The 19,259-nt window shown below is 42.7% G+C and overlaps 1 protein-coding gene across 1 annotated transcript in view; it reads left to right on the forward strand.

The window, feature by feature from the left end:
- Window positions 1–279: 279 nt before the first annotated feature.
- Window positions 280–19,259, forward strand: part of CENPW (centromere protein W) — a 90,430-nt gene continuing 71,450 nt past the window's right edge. The window contains exon 1 of the mRNA XM_009645203.2: window positions 280–376. Coding sequence (XP_009643498.1) covers window positions 280–376 — 97 coding nt within the window. The remainder of the gene's footprint in view (window positions 377–19,259) is intronic.

Raw genomic sequence — 19,259 nt, forward strand, 5'->3', positions numbered from 1 at the left:
AAAAACAAAACAAAAAACCCTCCAACTTTGTAAGAGCTGTGAATGATCAAGCTGCACTGTGTTTTTTTTTTTTTCTAGGGGAGCAATGAATGAAGTGTTGATGAATGCTTTCTCCTGGTCTGCTTCAGCCACAAATGTTGTAACAGTACGGGGTAAGTTAGCCCCGGGGCACATACTCTCTGTCCAGGTCAAGGGAGAGGCAGGGGCACTTTGCAGTTACCTCCTGAGCCATAAGTTGGGGTTTCCACTCCATGGGATGGAGCTGGGTCTGCTCCCGACATGGCACTGGATGTAGCTGGCGTGAATACCTACACAGAGGAGCTAGGAAGTACTCCCAGGTCCTGCCGGTCAGACATGGGCAAAATGCCCGGTGCTCGTAAAGTGTTTTGGAGCAGGGATAGATGATAGATAGCAAATCTTGCATGCTTAATACTTACAAATTACCTTTCCAAAGACACACTTCCTTCCTTTCAGCCAGCTGTTCTGCCTCAGCACTCTTAGCTGGTAGTCTTCCAGAGCTGCAATGTGAGTTTAAATTAATTTATTGAAAAATCTTCCTCCTTGCTGCAGTTTTCTTGCCCTTCTTTCCTGAAGCTCTGTCAACTGAGTCTGCTGTGCTATATAAGAAAGAGTTAGTTGAACCAAGGTTATTTTCAGCAGTTCTTGTTCTATTTCATAATAAAACTTGATGAGAAAAAGACTGGTCAGTCAAATATCTTCATCGACCTTTTCTACCCATTGTTTGCTGTCAAAACAAAATGTTTTTGAGCTTTTTTCTTTTCATTTGCATTATATGGGTTTAGGCAAGGGCTCAATCTAATACTTATAACAGGCAATAGAGTCCTTTCATCTACAGGCTTGCGTGGGCATTGGATCAGCCCCTAACTGCCTGTGGCTATTTTTTGCCATGGAAGTTGAAAGCTTGGGGGCCTAGATTGGAGCCCTCACACAGGAGAAATAAACAGCGAAAATCCAATGGATAGAAATGAGAAATGTAATTGAACTGCACCTTCACCCTTTTTCTGCTTTTCAAAGTCTGGAAGCCTGGAGGGACAGCAAGAGATTTTGAGTATTTGCTGCTGACCCCGGTGATGTAGGTACTCAGCAGTAGGTACTGTCACTGCTCCCACTTATCCTGGCAGCTATCCCTATGCCTGTGTACTACGGTCATGGACTGCCTATGGATGATCAGTATGGTAGAGAGGGAGGACAGTCCTCAACCTGACGTGCAGGGTAATGTGCTCAGATCCCAGTATTCTTGATCTGCTTCTCTGATCATTCACGTGGGTCTTTACATCTTTACATACCTCAGCTTCTTATCAATAAAATGGGAATAATAACATCTTGAGAAACAACCGTGGTGTACTACAGCAAATGTCCACCCAGCCCATTATTGTCTCTCTCCTACCACCCAGTAGGAGATTCTCAAAGCAGGAGATCATGGTCACAACCTTCGTGATTTATATGGGAGTCTTTAAAAGATGATTGAAGATTTTTTTTTCTATCCCACCCCTTTAGCAGTCAAAGAAACACTAAGTCGCCTCCTCAGCTGTCATAATTCACAGCCTGGCATATTAACCTAAATCTTTTCATTCTTGCTTCACCTTAGTGCCCTGGTCTGTGACCTGTGACAGATACATGCTCTGAGTCATGGTCCCTGCTGCCTGATGACTGATGGCCAGTGGGAACAGCAACTTCTGCAGCCACTGCCACTAAATTTGGCAAGGACTGCAGATTAGAGCCCTAAAATGAGGGGAAGTGAGTGAATCTCCCTGTGCATCTTGCTGTGATTACATGTCACGTCTGTGCACAGGCTTCACGCACCACCTCCCCCTCTAGGTTATTTATATAGTGTAATCATCCCTGTGTGTTTTGGAAATGTTTAACCTTTCCTTTAAACCAGCCTGATCATTTTATTCTTATTCAAAGACAATGGCTATGAAGTATCACAGGTGAATTTATTACTAAAAATGCCCTCTCCAACTGTGCAATGCATTTATTTCAAAGTCTAATGGTCTTCCTTTCTCACTATGTAATCTTTATTAGGGTCTTCCATGATTAATTTTGGAACAGGAGCACGAAAGGGGCAGCTCTCCAAGAATGGCATTGTCTGCATTCACTCTCAGATGGATTTTTTTTTATTTATTTCTTTGTTAAAAGATATTTCATTCAGAGAATCCCTGCTGAGCTTTTTATTGCAGAAAATTAGGGATCATAAATCGTCTCCCAGAAAACTATAAATCCAGTACTATTGAAACATTCCATGGGCAGAGCTTGGCTCTTTGATGAAATCACTCCTTTTTCTTGTATAATTTATGAGATTTTTTTCAGCATGGGGGGATTTATGCTTTTAAATTGCTCACCAGGGTTTTATTGAATATAATTTGCTAGCAAATTTATATGAGCCAAATATATTGCATTTTATCCACAATTATGAGCAATAAAATTGATGGGGCTTTACTTTTCATTTTCTTCTGGCAAGCAGAGGAAACATGAGTTTATCCTGAACTTGGAATGAGGTTTCTCAGGGATACACGTGTACAATTAAAAAAGAAAAGACTGTAGTCAGCAAGGCATAGGTGACATTTTGGAAACTTTATTTGGTGATTGGGAAGAGGCAAGCTAGATTTCTCTTGCTCCAAAGGGACTGTAAAACACTGAGGAGCTGAGCTAAAGCCACCAAAGCCTATGAGACACACCGACTTCTGCAGGGTTTGAATCACACTGTTGGGAGGGAAAGTGTAGATAAGCTGTCCAAGAGCTGCTTGTCTTTCAAAGTCCCCTTTGGTCCCATTTTCCTGCGATATTCTGATTTTCATTTGTTTCATCTTGGTATATTCGAAGGCACAAACAAAACTCCTAATATAACCCTACCTTCTATGGCTTGTTTTATTTGCTATATCTAAATTGTGTACATTTCTGTGTTACTATTTTCCTTGAGGACTTTTCTGACTGACAGAAAATAGGAATAAAACTCCACGTATCATTAATCTCTGTAAGGCATAAGGAGCCATAAAAGCGTCCCGTGTCCCAATTTGTTATTTCCAGATATTGTTTCCTCAAAATGAGGCTTCTAAACCCATAGTTACTGAGTTATGAAACACAGACAGATGCAAATATTGCAGCTGGCTTCTGAGTCAGTGCATGACATTTGGGGTACACCAGACCACTTAGGTGATAAGGTATGTGATGGGAAGAAAAATTAAGGTGTAAGACTATCCCTGGGCAAAATATCCCTCCTAATTGGGCCTTACCCTGCCTTGAGCTTTGTGCTGTGGACTCTCACCTGCTTTGGTCCAGCACAGCTGCTGCCACCCTGCCTGCCCATTTGTCTGTCCATCCCTCTCCTCTGTTGGCTTCATAGGCTCGGAATCATGTCCCTCCATAGGAATACCAAACCCTTACAACATAGACTTAGACGTAGTCTGGGAGAAGAAAATGCCTAAGCTGATTTAGCTGAGCTGGGGCAAGCTGGGTTTGTAGACACACATTACAGTGCAATTTGGGAAAAGGCTGAATTTAGCTGCTCTAAAATGGTGGCAGTTTCAAAAGCAGGAGGGCATCAGCCCATGGCCTGGCCCCTGTGGTTGTCCAGAGATGGGGGACTGACCCACCTCTGTAACCTTGCTTTTAACAGGAGGGAAATCACCTCTGTCCCAAGAGAAACATTCGGAGGAGACATCCTAACGAGGATCCTTGTAACTTTTCCCTCCCTTTTTGGCCTTCTCCTTCAGGTTTTCCAGCAGGAGGGCTCAATCTGGCACAGAGCAGGTACCTTGAGGTTTTCTTTGCACTGAAGGAAATTAAGGCTGCCATTTGAAATGGGCAAATCAAAGGAAATTCAAAGTTTAAGACCCACATACTCCTTCAGCTATTTGTCCCATAAGAGCCCAGGCTGTTGGTATGGCCAGTGCGTTAACAGTGAATATCCTGTCTGGCTCATGCCCATTTTTTGCCATAGCTGTATTATTATTTAAACATTCTATAGGTTTTGTGCTTAATGTATACAGAGTGATGATCGCTGGGGCCATAATAATGAAATATGACTTTCTTAATGAAATTTCAGTCCCAGCTCATTTCACTGCTGACATTGAGGTGACTGCAAATAAACACTTTCCAGAAGAGTCAGTTAAATGGCTGCATAAGCAATTTATCAAATACTGTAACATTTAAATAAATAGAAAAGAAGTATTTGAGTATGGTATATTACTGCCTGTGGCTTTGTTCCCAATAACCTCACTCCTTGTCTTTCTAATAGTTAGATTCCCACTGACAGAAAACAAATCTCTCTCCAACTTGGAGAATTTTATCAGATTTATCTGAATGTCAGATCAATGTGTAGGAAACAAATGGAGTCAGCAACATGATTTAAATTAGAAGTCTAACAATTTACAGTCTCCACTGGTTTCTCATAAACCTTATTAACGTTTGGCATTGGGTACCAAGGAACTATAAATAACATTCCAAAAGAACATTTATATCTGCTTAGACTCTCATTATATGTCTTCAACACAGCTTAAATAATGTCAGTAATACCTTCATCATGAACAGGAAATGAAAAAGTTACCCCATACATGTTTTGTCTTTTAATCAAATATTATTTTCTCCTTAGAACTGCAGAACTGTTTTGGTTTTTTTTTTTAAATATTTATTCTATTTATTCAAAACTTATGGCTATGATTTCCACTTGTTTTTCTAGATTTCAGTAGGGTACAAACCCCTCCCATCCAAACAGAGCTGAATAGTTTCTTCACATCTCTCCGTGCAGTCCTTCCCTCCAGCCCCTTCACCTTGGGTGCTGTTGGAGGCCAGGATCTCTCCTCAGGGATGTGGGCAGGGGCAACACCGTGACAACATAGGCTGCCTGTGGGAAGAGGTGGCATGAGGAAGGAGGGCACCATCGGGTATTCCTAAAATTGGGTCTGCTTGTAACAGAGCAGGAGATGAGAAAGATTTATAGACACCCTCCCCAAACTGCCCTCACTCATTTCTTATATTCTTAATCTTCTTTCTTTCTCTCATTTTAGTCTTTCCTCCTGTCTATGTACTCCTTAGAAGAATGGACCCAGATTTCATTTCCCATCCAACACATCCAAACACTCCTGTCCAAAATTCAGTTCTGTTCTGAAATCATCTGTACCCAATCATCTGCTGCATGGTCCTTGCTATTTTGATTGCCTCGCTCAGCTGGAAGACTAGTTCTTCAGGAAAAGATGTAGCATTTCTCTCTGCTTCTAAAACATTGTGCAACTGCCAGGCTCTGCACCTAAGAAGTCTCACTTAAGGTGGGATTCATTGGGCCAAATGTCAACATCTACACCGAATGATCTACTTTTGCTTGGTCAGTGAATTCAGAATGGATATTTTGTGATGGAACTGGCACCTAATCATGTCGCTGGTATCTAGTAAATGAAGAAGGCAACAGAGAAGCAACAGACGTCATGCACCATACATATAAGAAAGGCAAAGAAAACAAAAAATGAAAAAGAGTTGGTGGTCTGGAAAAGAACAAATAGTAGAAAGAAGCAAAAATCCAATGAATGTTGGCCATGTTGACACTGTAAAAAGATTATTAGAGGTGAACTGCATTTTAGATGTGTCTGTTTCTCCCCAATAACTATAGAGTGAGTTTAGACAATTAGTCCGGGTGTAGATGTTTATAGGTGAGATGAACCTCGGTGGCCGTAGCAGAAAGGATGCTGCAACACACACCATGCCAGGAGCGATGTGGCAGCTGTCCACTGTGACTCACCATGGGGAGCAAAGAAATGGGTTGCATAGCCAGAGCTTCATGCACATTGGTGCAACCAGTCCTCTGGGACTGGTGCCAACTGGTAGATGGTAATTCAGCCCACAGGATGGGAAAGAAACTGTGATAATGTCCTACATACAGCAGTTCCCTCCAGCAGCTCCTTGTATGAGATAAAATGAGGGAAGAGTTGCATCCCTGTAATTACCTTCGTTCCTTTTCAAGGCATCCAGACTCCACGCCGCCTTGTTTGCTAGACTCTCATCATAGCCTCTTGCCTTTCTTGGGCAGCCCTTCCCACAGCGCTCCCAGGGCCCACAGCTAGAGCCTGGAAATCCTCAGCCAGCCAGCTTTGTATCCCTCTCGTCAGGCCCTGTCAATATTTCTCTCTCTTCAGTCGCCCACTACATCTATTCCCATGCAGACTATTGCATCTGTGAAGCAAACTCTCCACACCCAGCGACCCACACTCCCCCTCTCAGCCCAGTGGGGCAGGTGAGACCCTATTCTAAAGTATTAACAAAGTCAGCACACAGCAGTGAAGCTTCATTTGCAATTTTTGTTTTTAGCCTGGATCCTAGCAAGACACTTAGATTCACAATCGTCTTTGGAGCCAAAAAAAAAAAAAAAAAAGCCAAAGGCAAAAAAGGAAAGAATACAAACAAAAATTAAAAAGCCACAGTAATGCTCAAAGAAATGTTTCAAAGAGGTGGCAATTAGATTTAGCTCCTCAGAATGATGTGACAGTTTCAAAGGCAGAAATATTTGACATTCAGTAGCATAAGAACTGGTGGAAATTGATTCCAAGAATGTCTAGCCATGAAGCCAAATGTTTCTTCACCTACAGAAGTCAACTGGAAGAAAAACAAAACCTTTTACTTGACCTTCATACAGCAATTAGTGGCTGATTTATTGACACAGTTTTCCAGAAAATGGACAATGCTTATGAAGACATTGAGAAGACTGTATAATAAATTATATTTTCTTTGAGCTTCAAGGGATGTAGCCAATTTTCCACTTTAAACAAGCTCTGCCAGGGTGTCCTTTTGTTAGGGCTGAGAATGAAAGTCAAACAAAACAACAGCTTTATTGTAGCATGTGGTTTAGCAATAGACCTGAGGCTACTACTCAATATTAAATCTCCACAGTAAAAAAGAGGAATAATTACACACTTTGTTATGGAAATTACATGATAAGTTCATTAGAAACCTCTCTGAAAATAAAGCTAAGTACATGGTAATTTAGTTTTCCACTACCAAGTTATCTCCTCACTTTGACTATTTGAGGAAATTGTGTTCTGCATGAGAGTCAGAAATCATTGTAAGTTGCAAGGTCCCATCATCCCTTCAGTTGGGGGGAGGAGAAACTCTGTCAAGAGGTACTTTTTATTTCTGAAAGCTTTTTTTTTCTTTTCCCCTCAAGTGCTATGATTATTGGTAGCAGACATCTCTAAAAGTGCCTCCAAAATTACGTGGCATTCACAAAGCTGAGTTTAAATTGTCAACATACAAGCGAGATTTGTGCAAATTATTTGAAGTGCCTAAATTCCGTTTTTGAAAGGGATTTGAGAACTTAAGAGCCCAGATCAACCACCCAGCTCCTGCAGTATAGCAGGTTACCATGTGTCTGCTAAGCTGCAATACCTCTCTGTGTGTCTGCTTTCAGTCTGTGGCAGCTCTGAACTTAACCTCATAACATGAGAGGTTTAAATTAGGTCAAATTACATTGTATTTGTATGCACACAGACTTTTACTGCCATTCAGCTTATGCACAACCTGTGGTAACTCCTGGCTGGAGAAGTTTGAGTAACCTGACCATGTGTTTGATCTCTAAGTACCGGTCAAAGTCGACAGGGCTTAGTAACAAAGGTGCTTCTGAAAATTTTACTCAGAAACTGGCAATTGCTTGTGAAGCACCCATGTCTGATTGATTTAAGGAGATCGTAGCAATTTTAGGAATACAAGAGTAGGCAGCCTGTAAGAGGACAATACTTGCTAAAGGAGCTGCTTGTCATCAGATGCTCAATCTGGCATTGGTCCTTATGCCACGTTATACGAATGATTGTCCTCACATAGAGGTTTACTGCTTAAATTTGTTTTAATATCTTCTTTGTGGAAAGTGCATAATCTATGTGATGACACAGATGAGGGGGGTGACTTTCATCCATCACAGGCCCACCAAAAATCCCAGTCAAGGAGCAGAGCCCGGCACGATGACTTGTAAGGAGACCTCAGCCCCAGAGACCTCCCTGTACACCTCCCATTTGGGGCACAGGTTGACAATGCTGGAAGCACAGCAAAACATTCTTCACCTCAGCACTGACAGGCGAGGACCCAGAGAAGAAGGCCCTGGGGAGTGCCTGAGGTACTTGACAGCAGCTACGTTTCCATGTGGCTGGTCACCTGTAAGCTGCGGATTGGTTTTATCACACATTTTTCTGAAATGCTCTCATTCTGGACACTTAATGCTTTGCTGTATGGTAGCTGGGCAGCCCTTTCATAACCAACCCATTTGCTTCAGATACAGTAGGGCAACAATAGTTGAAAAAAAGTGAATGCCCGTGATTCGTACGAGTAAAGTCATCCGAAGCAATCACCAGAACGTGGCTTTATTCAGAGACAGCTTATGCTGGAAGAATTCGTTTTTGCAGCTATAGTCAGGGGTTATTCTACCCCTGCTGGCTCTATAAGCTTTGGTGGTAGATTTTAGCAATTCCCTACTGCCTTGTCACTTTGTTTGGCTGGATATCGGGCTGCCGGTCTGCCAGCTGTCCAGAAATATCGTTCAAAGGCCACTCGGCGTAAGTGGCAACAGTCAACCTGCACATTTGCACAAGGAGCCTTGCAGCTGGGACTTGTTGAACTTGCAGTAAACGCTTCCATCAATTGCCATTAGGACTGGGCTGAAATCAGACCCTTCTGGATTGCCAGTAAAGAAGGTCTCCTTATGCCATATAGCACATGCACACCCTGATTCAACCCGACTTCTGTATTGTAATAAGAAAGACTGAGTATGAACTGATTCAAAGTGAACATCAAAGGTTTGTATAGATTTTAAATAACTGATTCTTGGTCCACATTGATGAAGCAGATTAATATTAGCATACCACATTTAGAAATGGGAAAACTGATATAGACAGTTATGTCCGGTAACTTTTAGGTGATTAAGTTGTTATGTGACCAGTTCAGGAGGAAAAAACCATTTGATTTTTTACAGCAACGTAAGGAAAAGGCCAACAGTGTCTCCAACTAGCCAGAAACTGGGCAGTCCCACTCAGAGGCTGTTTTTAAAAATTGCTCTAGCTCAGCATCCCAAGCCACACAGGGAGTCAGTGAGAAGAGCCAGGTGAGAGCTAAGGAGTTTCTAATCACTGCTTGTGTTTTCCCACTTCCAACCCAAGCTTCTGGACTAAATATAAAGTGAGCTTTCAAGTAAATGTGCTCACGCCATGTGCTAGAAACATCACAAAGCTTTGTTGGCCATATAAAAATCACTGCACATGGGAACAATAACTCTTTCTTGAAAACCAAATAACTATTCTGATCTAAATCAATTAGGCCTGAGAAAGACAGAAAATCCACCCTTTTCAGGATATGGTCATTGCGCAAGTGTTAGGAATATAACAGAGATTTAAAAAAACACACTCTCTGGTTTGTGCCCCTCTTAGAGCTATGGCTTTTAAGCGTTAAGACCTCTTATGCCAACATTTTAGCACAGAGGATATATCCCTGTCAGTGATACAACCCATTACAGGTCAGAGTCCTTAACTGGAAGCCAGCCCTCTTGGCTGATGGAGTGATCACTGCAGAGCACATAGTGAAGCGTCAGTCCAGTTTTTCCTTGCACTTTTTCTCCTCCATTCCTCATTTTCAACATATGAAAACTTGAGAATTAAATACAAGACAAATAATGTGCAGAAAGCTGGGCAGTCTCTGTTTTTTCAGATGTGTAATGTAAAATTTAAAGGTAACTGTATGTCTCCGAGTTCAGTTTCTAACTGCAGGTTTGTTTGAAGGCATAAGGACAGTCGTGTCTGGGTAGAACTAATTTGCTGTTCATATTTATGGAGCTTTGGAGACTTCTGAGCATGTTATTGTACAAAAAAAGAACAACAGGAAGGAAGGCAGCACATCAGAAAACCTACGCATCTCATAGAGAAATGACAGAGGCACATACAACGTAGGATATTTTGCTTTTATTTTCACACTACCTTGTGTAATGAGCTTAACTAATTTCTGACCAGGACTCTCAAATGCAACAAAAACACAAGCCAACAACAATAACAAGAGGGAGGGATCTCAGCTTCCTCTGTCTTACCAGGGTTTTTTTTGGTGGGACAGGGGTGTTCGGCGAGGGGGCGACGGGCTTTCCCACAGCCCTCTTCTCCATTTGGATCATTCTGGGACACGTCTGTGAACTTCAGCCGCGTCCCTCCTGACACCCCAATGACCCCAGCTGGGGCCATAGCCCCTCCATGCAAGATTGGGATCTACTCAGTTCCCTTTAAAAACAACTGGCTCCCTGCGGGCTGGAATGAATGAGCCTAATTAGCTATGGTTTGTATCCCATGGCTGAGCAGGCACCAGGCCCGACCGAAACCCCTCCTGGGACTGGGGCACCTCTGGGGTGTGCTAAGGGCACCCATCCCTCAGGCAGAGCACCCTCTCCCTGAGCAGCCTCGAGGACAAGCGGCACGCAGCTTCCGAAGCGGCTTGAGTGGGATGGAAGGACAGCAAAGGGACACACATGCGGGTGGACTGGCTGCGGTGTTTCCAAGGCAGGCAGGCAAACAATTCAGTGTTTACAATTTTAAGTATTACGACTGCAAATGCAGTGATCTATGTGGGAAAATATGAAGGAGAGAAAAGAGGGTTATGGGATGACCTGGAGGAGCACAGCACAGTTAAGGCGGGGGATTTGCAGCCAGGCTTTGCAAGGGCAGCCACCAGCGTGGTTATCATTAAATGCTGCAAAAAGAAGCCAAAATAGAATCATGTGACAGCAAGATTCAATTTTTAGAAGCGGTTTGGGGTTTGTTTGCTTGTTTGTTTGTTTGTTCAGCCAGCATCCCACTGCTTTCCCCTTATCACACCGCCCAAAATCTACTTTGCATATATAGCAAGTCCTCAACAAAAATCTTGCAGTCTGATCAAAGCCAGCAAAGGGAAAAGGTCAAAGCACAGGTTGCAATGCGTGCAGCTCCAGGGAGCTCTGTGTCACACGTGCATGTGTGTATATAAACAAAATCCTCTCTGCATGATGCACTGACAGTAGATAAAGATTCATGGAGTGCGCTAGTCAGGAAGCAGCGCTGTGCTGACAAAACTGCGTGGCAGCTGTGAGATAAGCAGTGTGAAATGACCAGCTGCAGAGCAGAGCCTTCCCAGGCAGGCCCAGATACTTCTCCCCATGCTGAGACCTGGATCCTGCAGCTATTTTTTTCCACATACGGAAAAAATACTTGGAAATCTTTAAGTTTTTTTTTCTAAATAGTAGCAGAAATAGTTATTGCAGTAACCCCACTGCCTGGTTGTTCGCGACTTTACTCTCCCTGTGTGGCTCCCACTTGGCTCGCCGTTGAAGTGCTGCTGGAGCCACAGCGTATCTTGCTGGGCATAAGAGGACAGTACTTTCAAAAATAAATTCATAAATTCAGAGATTCATAAAGTCTAAAGCCAGCAGAGACCATTACGATAATTTGTTCTGACCACCTCCTTCATATGGGTCATGGAGAACCATATGTATATATTCTTAGACCTATATAAGAATCACTGAGTGCCAATTCATGGAGCTTGACTTTACTCTATCTGATTAAAAAACCCAGACTAGCACGCTACTTGTCTTTCCCTCCTCACTGCTTGCAATCTTTGTTTGGGTTCAGTGGACATGTCTTTCTCCAACTTCTCTCTATATTCCTGTGTGTAGATGTACCTTCAGACCCAAGGTTTTCTGCCTGCCCAGCGCCATGCAGGGCAGAGTTTGCTAGGGGAATCCGCCTCACCATCTCTCATGGCCAAGGCCAGCTGAGCTTGCTCCCCAGTATGGGCAGCTATACTGTGTGGTGTCATTGAACAGAGCTGCCTGGGGAAACTCCAGGACTGGGAGTCCTTCTCCCTCTCCCTCAGATATTTTCCCTGTTTGGCTCCCCATCACTGGCAATATGTCCTCCTTTGCTGCCTTGACTCTATTGCTTGCATATATTAGTGCTCAGCTACCTGAGTACTTTTAATTCCTTTCTTCATTCTATTGATTTTGCCATAACTGAATCCATCTGCTGCATCTGACTGATGGGAAGATGGGAAGGCTGTTTTTCAAATGGCTTCTTTCCTCCTTAAAAGGGTAGTGTTTTACAGAACTCAGCATGAGAGTTTTGGTGCTGTCTAGAAATTTCCACAGAACATGTTCTGTATCATTTCATTACTGCTCAGCTATTTGCTGGTTATTATTAATAAATTTGATTATGGTGGGTCAAATTGTATGTGAAATATACAGTGTTCCCTTTCCCTTGTTCCTCCAAATAGCTATTTGTGCCAGTCATGTACCGTTCTCCGAGCCAACAACAGTCCTACAGCTGCCAAAAACGCAGTTGAAGCAGGAGTCTCCCATATTTTCATCTTTCCACTTGCTCCCTGGCCAACACCCTCAGCTTCCCTTCAAACTACCAGCTTCCTTGTCCCCACAACCTGCTCAGCCTGTGCAGCCATCTCCTCCCCATCCATGGCTCTCTTCCCGGGCGGCAGGCCAGGATGAGGAGGCGCACTGTAAATAGGAGAGATCTCTTTGGTTTGCTTTGCATGGGGTCCCGCTTGCTGACAGTCTGCCCATTTTAGCTGGTGGGAACTGTTTTTGGAGGAGAGGAGTGAACCAGAGGCTCAGCAAAACCCATCCTGGGAGCAACACTGGAGGGAGCAGAAGAGCAAAAGGCAGCAGAGATGTTTCAGAAAGGACAAGCAAAAAAGTGGGAACATGGGTGCAAGAAAAACAGGCTTCCTAACTGCTGCTAGCTGTGTGCTCCAGCACCAAGTCTTCCTCTGGGGACCTATATACTGTTCATGCTCTTCAATACTGCAAGTACCCCTGCTGGACTCAAAGCAGTTGGTCACCTGAATACATTAGGTGGTTGTTCTGCCTCCAGATGGCAGACGTGACACCAAGACAAGCTTTGCAGAGTTCTCCAGCTGTGGATGCCAGATGGTGCTTCTTGGACAGACACAAAGATAAAGCCAACTTTTTCCTGACTCAGCTTGGCTTCCACAAGCTCAGCTGCTATCGAAGAGGTGAAAGACGGTATCACAACAACTCGCTCATTATACACCATACATTTCACAGAAGGTTTATTAGTATTTTTTTAATGCAGATGTACTAAACAAGACTTCCTGCCTGATGGCCAAGCATAACCTTGAGGCCATGTGAAAAAACCATCAAAGCTCTATTTCTACTGTGATTAACTGCCCTCAATGCTGGATTTGTGCATGGAGAGAAAATCACCCCACAGCCTGGGGGGAAGCTTTGCTTTTCAAGTAGCAGAATGATCTAACACCTCACATCTGCAGGTAGGACTGAAGAATTGGCCAATGTGCCTGGTGATGCCTCTGTTTTGGCCTGTTCTTGTGTTCTTGTGAAACAGAGTCAATGATGAATCCCAGTGGGTGTACTACGATCCTCCCATGTGTGCAACAAATCTGCAGCTCTTCTCGTCTCACGGCTTATGATAGTGGACATAGCCAAGGACAGCGTGAAGGTGGGTGAAGGTGGAGAGGGTTCGTGGGTGAAGGTGGAGAAGGTTCGAGGAAGATGCAGAGGTTAAGGGAACTTCTCCCAGGAAGTTAAGAGAGTGCCTTAATGGTTAAGTGAAACCTATCTAATATTACTTCAGCCTTCTGGCTGACATTTTGGTACAACATATATGATGGAAATCAGCATTTTAATTTCTGCAATAACCACCATAGTACAAAAGTATTGTTCAGAAACTTTCTATTACTGTCTGGAGTGTTAGTTTTTATGGTGCCATATACATGTGCAGTATGGACAAGTTACAGTTGCCATGGGAGTGTTAGTAATGAAATTCTTGAGTTCTCAGTGCTTAAAAATCTCAAATGAGTTATAAAGGAGACTTGTTTGCGTTTCATTTCCTTAGTTAAAGGCAGAAAAAATAGTTCCCACAACCCTTTGTGACAAAATTTGCCAATCTAACACCCCTCCATCTTAAAGCTCTGTTTGACTTTTTTTTTCCAACAAATCTCTCATTTATCCCTCATTACTCTGACAAGAGCAAAATGTTTTTTTAATAGGTCTGAGGAAATGCAATGCCCTTCCTGACATTATCATTTTCCCACTGATATTTTTTCAATATGAGTTCTGGAAAGGTGAAATATTGTTCAGGGTACAGAGTGAGAGCCCTGAAACCTGGGATTTACTTCTGGTCTTGAGCAATCTTCAGCATCTCCCCTGATTTCTGTTTTTTTATTTTATTTTATTTTATTTTGCTGTCTGTAAAGAGAAGCTTTTGCTGCTTGTCCACCCTTTCAGTTTTTTCCTGGGTCTACTCCATAGTGAGTCTAGAGTGCTATCGGAAGTCTGGATGAGGTTGAGGTAGGGAATTGAAAAAATCCAGGTTAGTATTCATGCTGTGTAAGTCAGTTATGCCAGAATATGTAAACATCAGGTCTGTTTTGGGAACTGAGAAGGAGAATTTTCCCTCCAGTAGGTATCACAATTTTCTGTTTTAAAACACTGGTTGCCTCCATGTGATCTCCCACTTCCCCATTCCCAGTAGTGTGCATCACCTGGCATTCATCATCATCCTCTTCTTGTTCAACCAGACAGTCCATTATTCTATCCCCAGCATGCACACGACTGAATGGTTTCATGCTCTTATCTATGCACTGAGATTGAGCAGTATCTCATAAGAGTTTCTTCAGTTCTCACAACTTTAAGTGGTAGAGGAGTTTACTGATATCGCAGCCCAATGTTGGTTTGGTTTATCTGAGAAATCCTCTTCGAGAACAATTTTTGGAAAGCGTCTGATACTTTTGCTCCCCCTCTTTCCTCCCCCAATTAAAATTAGCTCTTAACCTCCTTTTGGCAGGAAAGGAATAAGGTCTAGGGCCTGAAGACAACGTGCAACCACACACCCCCAGGAAAACTGTTCATTTTTTTTCTGATAAGAGAGCAGTTGCTGGAGCAGAAGCTGACAGCAGGACAGCCAGAGCAGCTCTTTCGAGTTAATCTGCTTCCCCTTTGGACCTCATTCCACAGTGCAGATAACAATCAAGTTTTAACAACAGGCGATGTCCTATTCAGAAAGGCACCGTGAGGCTTCCTGTGTATTTGAAGGCAACATCGACAGGAATCGTAGGGTCTCAGGCTGAAGTACGTAGGGTGCCTGATAGCCTGTTGTGCTCAAAGCTGTAGTTTAGAGGCTAGGTACACATCTGGTAGGAGTGTATTCATAGAAAAGCCAAAGTATTTGTAGAGCTTACAGCTGCAACATAAAATGCTATTTTGCACTCAGGAAAGACGTAAGGTTGTGTTTCTGTTTCAGACACGTATCTAGATGTATGTACAAAATGCAAAATCATACTACTGCTTTCCAGTCTTTGAAAACTGCACTCAGGACAGTTTTAAGTGAAGAACTTTGCCAATACACAGCTGAGGATTGTAAGGTTGAATGCGGTGTGTGAAACAATTCCAGAAAGCTTGGGAGCCACAATCCTTCATTTGTCTGTGAGGGTGAATGCGACTCCTTAGAGTAATTTCACGCTATAATGTCATTATAGTACAACAGAGTAATGAAGGGGTTAAGATGGACAATTGATATTACGATATAGGTATATGGATGGTAAGAGAGAGGAAGGATATGAGGGAGCTGTGGTAAGAGATGGAGGGAAAAGGGCATAGCCTGAAGTTAGTTGAGAAAGTGAAGAATAAAAAATTAAAGAGAGGAAAGAAAAGACAAAACAAAGAAAAAAAGAAGGTGTAAACGAGAGACTCGGAGAAGTCAGAAAATGGGTAAGACAGCTTACAATAAGATTGATTAATGTATTACATAGTCATTAACAGTGACCTAGAATGAACAGTAAGACAATGAGCACAGGTGCCTCCAATCTGCTCGGTCTTCCAGAGTGCTCCTCTACAGACCCTGGTATTTTGGAAACCTGGATGTATTGAGGAGGTTGGGCAGGAAAGTGTGGAGGTTAGATGTCTCCGCTGGCCCAGCTCTACCACATAGTCAGTGCATTAATCATAAAGTATTGGAATCTGGAGAAGAAGCAGTCATTTGGGGAAAATTAAGAGGCAGGGCTTGGGTGTGAAAGAAGGGTTTGGATGTAGCAGTATTAGAGGGATCTAGCGATCAAATGCTAGTAAGCAGGTGACATAAATATTTTACTTTTCATTAACATCTTCTCACATATTTATCGGATAGCACTGTACAGACATGTAATTGTTGAGTACAGAACTGATCCAACGTTGGTTTGAGCAAAGGAGGTATCTTAATGAACCTTGCATTGACATTTGTTCTACTCCAAATTAAGAGTACCTAAATTTAACAGCTTGGGTCTGATTCTTAGTAACACCGACAATGTCTATATTTATATCAATACACATTTTTATTTAGATCTTAATTTTTTTATTTGCTGAAACTAGAGCAATCAAAAAGGAGGAGGGAAAATTGTTCTAGAGAACACAACTAGGACTGATTTCTGAAAACATCAGCAACTTGCTTTATATATGAATTTACATTTAAGAAAAATCAATACAAAGGAAGAAGAAGAAAGACTAATAAAACATTACTGAATTACATTATGAATAGCATTGTTGAAATGAGTTGTTTCATAACTGTGAATCAGCTGTTGGTTTTCTAATCATTCCTAACGCATGCCCTGTACTGGACAGTGTTAACCTTTCAGATCAGAGAATATGAATTCTCAGTTTCAAATGTCATCTGAATTCCTAAATCTCTAACCTTTTAGGGTTCCAGTTGCTTCCATCCAAGTTGACTAACTTCATGCATGGGATTTACATGCTTGATTACAACAGTGAAATTTGGTGCAGTGGAGCAGATCCTTGGCTATTAAGCTTCAGAGGCATAGCGACAGCTCTGCCAATCAAGGGTCTGACCTGTAAAGTGCCATTGGCTTAGTCTCCTACAAAATACCATGTTCTCTCAACATCTTGTAAAGGTGCTGGAAGCCATGTTAGCTTGATACCTTGCAGAATTGCTTAGCATCTCAAAGAAATGAGTCCTAAATTGACTTCATAATCTACTTTTTTTTTTTTTTGGGCTGGTTTTCTTTGTATCCTGAAAAATCACAGGAAAAATCACAACAGTGCTGTTAAAGCTGGAGATGGAGCATAAATGGAGCCTTTAACCAACCCCATCCCTTCCTCCAAATTTAATGATTCAGATGAAATGGAATGACATCCAAACCAACCAAGTTGTTTTTGTTTTTGCAAAACCAAAACCTGAGTGATGAGGTTTTACAAAATTCAAACCCAAACCACTCCAGTTTGTCCATTATAGACATGAGACTAAACTCAAAACCTTTTATCTGGGCCCTCTATCCCCTCTGGACTTTAGTGGTTTGGCTAAAAATGGAACCTGGATTTAAACCATCCCTGATTTGGGTTGTGCAAATCACAACCTGACTAATGTAGTTCTTCAAAACAAAAACCATAACATGGCCTTCTTGTTCTATCCCTAATTAAATTAAATGTTTTGTGTCCAGAGCATTATGGAGACTGAAATGTACAGAAGAATATTATCAGCATAACACAACCTTCTATTTTATTCATTCCCAGAGGGCCTGATCCTGAAATCACAAAGCCCTCTCTCGCCTCATCAGACCATTCTTGTGGGCACTTGGTGAGATACTTCTGCTTTGAAGAGGGCTGCTGCTGCTTTCTTGAAAATAGTGAATTAACTTTCATTGAATTCAAAAGCAATGTACCCTTTCTCACTTGTATTTTCTGGGTACTTTGTTATCCCATGCATGTACAGGTTGTGAAATCTCATCTGTTGCAGGAGGGGCTGAATTGACCATGTCCCTGCCATCAGAAGAGAGCAGGTTTATTTCCTGAACAAGTGTTTTCAGCCTCTGACCTCATGTAAGTCTGGTACCAGAAGGAACAGGGCTCCCTGCATGGTATCTTCTGGCATTTCTAATAGACTCTACCATCTTTTTGATCTTCCTAAGAGCGTGTCTCCTGGTATAAAAGCAGCTGATGCAGCTCCTAGGACAGTCCTAAACACCCTCCTGGGCAAGGGCATAGCAAGTTCTCAAAGGACTTCCTGTGAACCCATCCTGGATTTTTGCTTGTGATGGATGTATGCTTTCTCAGCTTGGGCATTGTCGCTGCCTTCCTTTGCTGCCACAGGTGAGGGACCAAGGGCAGTGCTTTCCCACCTCTGGACTGTCTGTGGACTACTTTGAAAAGGCCAGTGAATGGTAACTAAGAAAAACAAGCCTAGCAGCAATGAGATTTAAGGCAGTATTGTGTACTCTGCCTCTCCAGTGTAATGTTTTAGGGGGTCTGCAAATAAACAGATGCCTGAAAACCACCACCGATGTTCACAGAGAAGTCTCCTGGAGATCTGGGAAGGGAGACGAGTGCTGCTGAGAAGCGAACTCCACCCTGGCTCCCGAAGGAGTCAGAGCATCCCAGCTCCCCCCACCCAGGACCTGCTGCTAACAGGACTCTTGAGTCCTTTTTCTAGGTCTGTAGGATGGTTGCAGACTAAACTTAAGCTAATGCTTCACTTTATTTATTTAGCTGGATCCCATTTTCTGATGTTTTGGTTGTTTCTTACAGGTAAATAGTTACTTCTCTGTTAGCATTTTGCTGTTGCTGCCATTCTCTGCTGTTTTATTCGTTTTTTTTCATGTTTGGATTCCAATAGGTTATTTAGAAGGAACAATGGCAAAGGAGAACTTTTTAAGAGCAGCACAGGCAGCATAAAAACACCCCACCCTTTAAATACCAAAACCTGTGAACTTAATAGTAATAGTTTTCCTTGTCGACTCCAAGTGCTAAGACTTGTACCCTTTCTGTACGGCTACAAGCTACTCTGAGGAGAAACAGTCACAGAACCGGAGCAAGCTGGACATTTAACCAGATAGCTGGCACAATTACAGTTATACCACAAGTCAGCTTGGACTAATAACTTGAATGAAACTCAAAGCCCAGTGTCTTTTTTCGCCCTAAGCAATGACTTTTATCCAGTATGTTCTCTTAAAAAGAAACAGGCTAAAAGCTAAGGACAAAAATGCGATCCTGTGTGCATTAAGTTAAACAATGAAACCCGTGCCAGCACTGCCTCCTTAGCCTGCCCGGGAGCCCCAGGGGAGGGGATGTTGTGGGTTTGTCCTCTCTTTTCATCCACAGTGCAGGGCAGGAGGAAGAGAAGAGAGGGATCTTCTTCCTTTCTCCTCTTCGAAGTCAGGAAGAAGGACGCAGTCGAATGGGGGTAGGGGAATGGAGGGTGATCATGGGAGAGGGTTGTACCTTG

Source organism: Egretta garzetta, unplaced genomic scaffold (assembly GCF_000687185.1).
Source record: "Egretta garzetta isolate BGI_Z169 unplaced genomic scaffold, ASM68718v1 scaffold18, whole genome shotgun sequence".
Classification (NCBI taxonomy): Eukaryota; Metazoa; Chordata; class Aves; order Pelecaniformes; family Ardeidae; genus Egretta; species Egretta garzetta.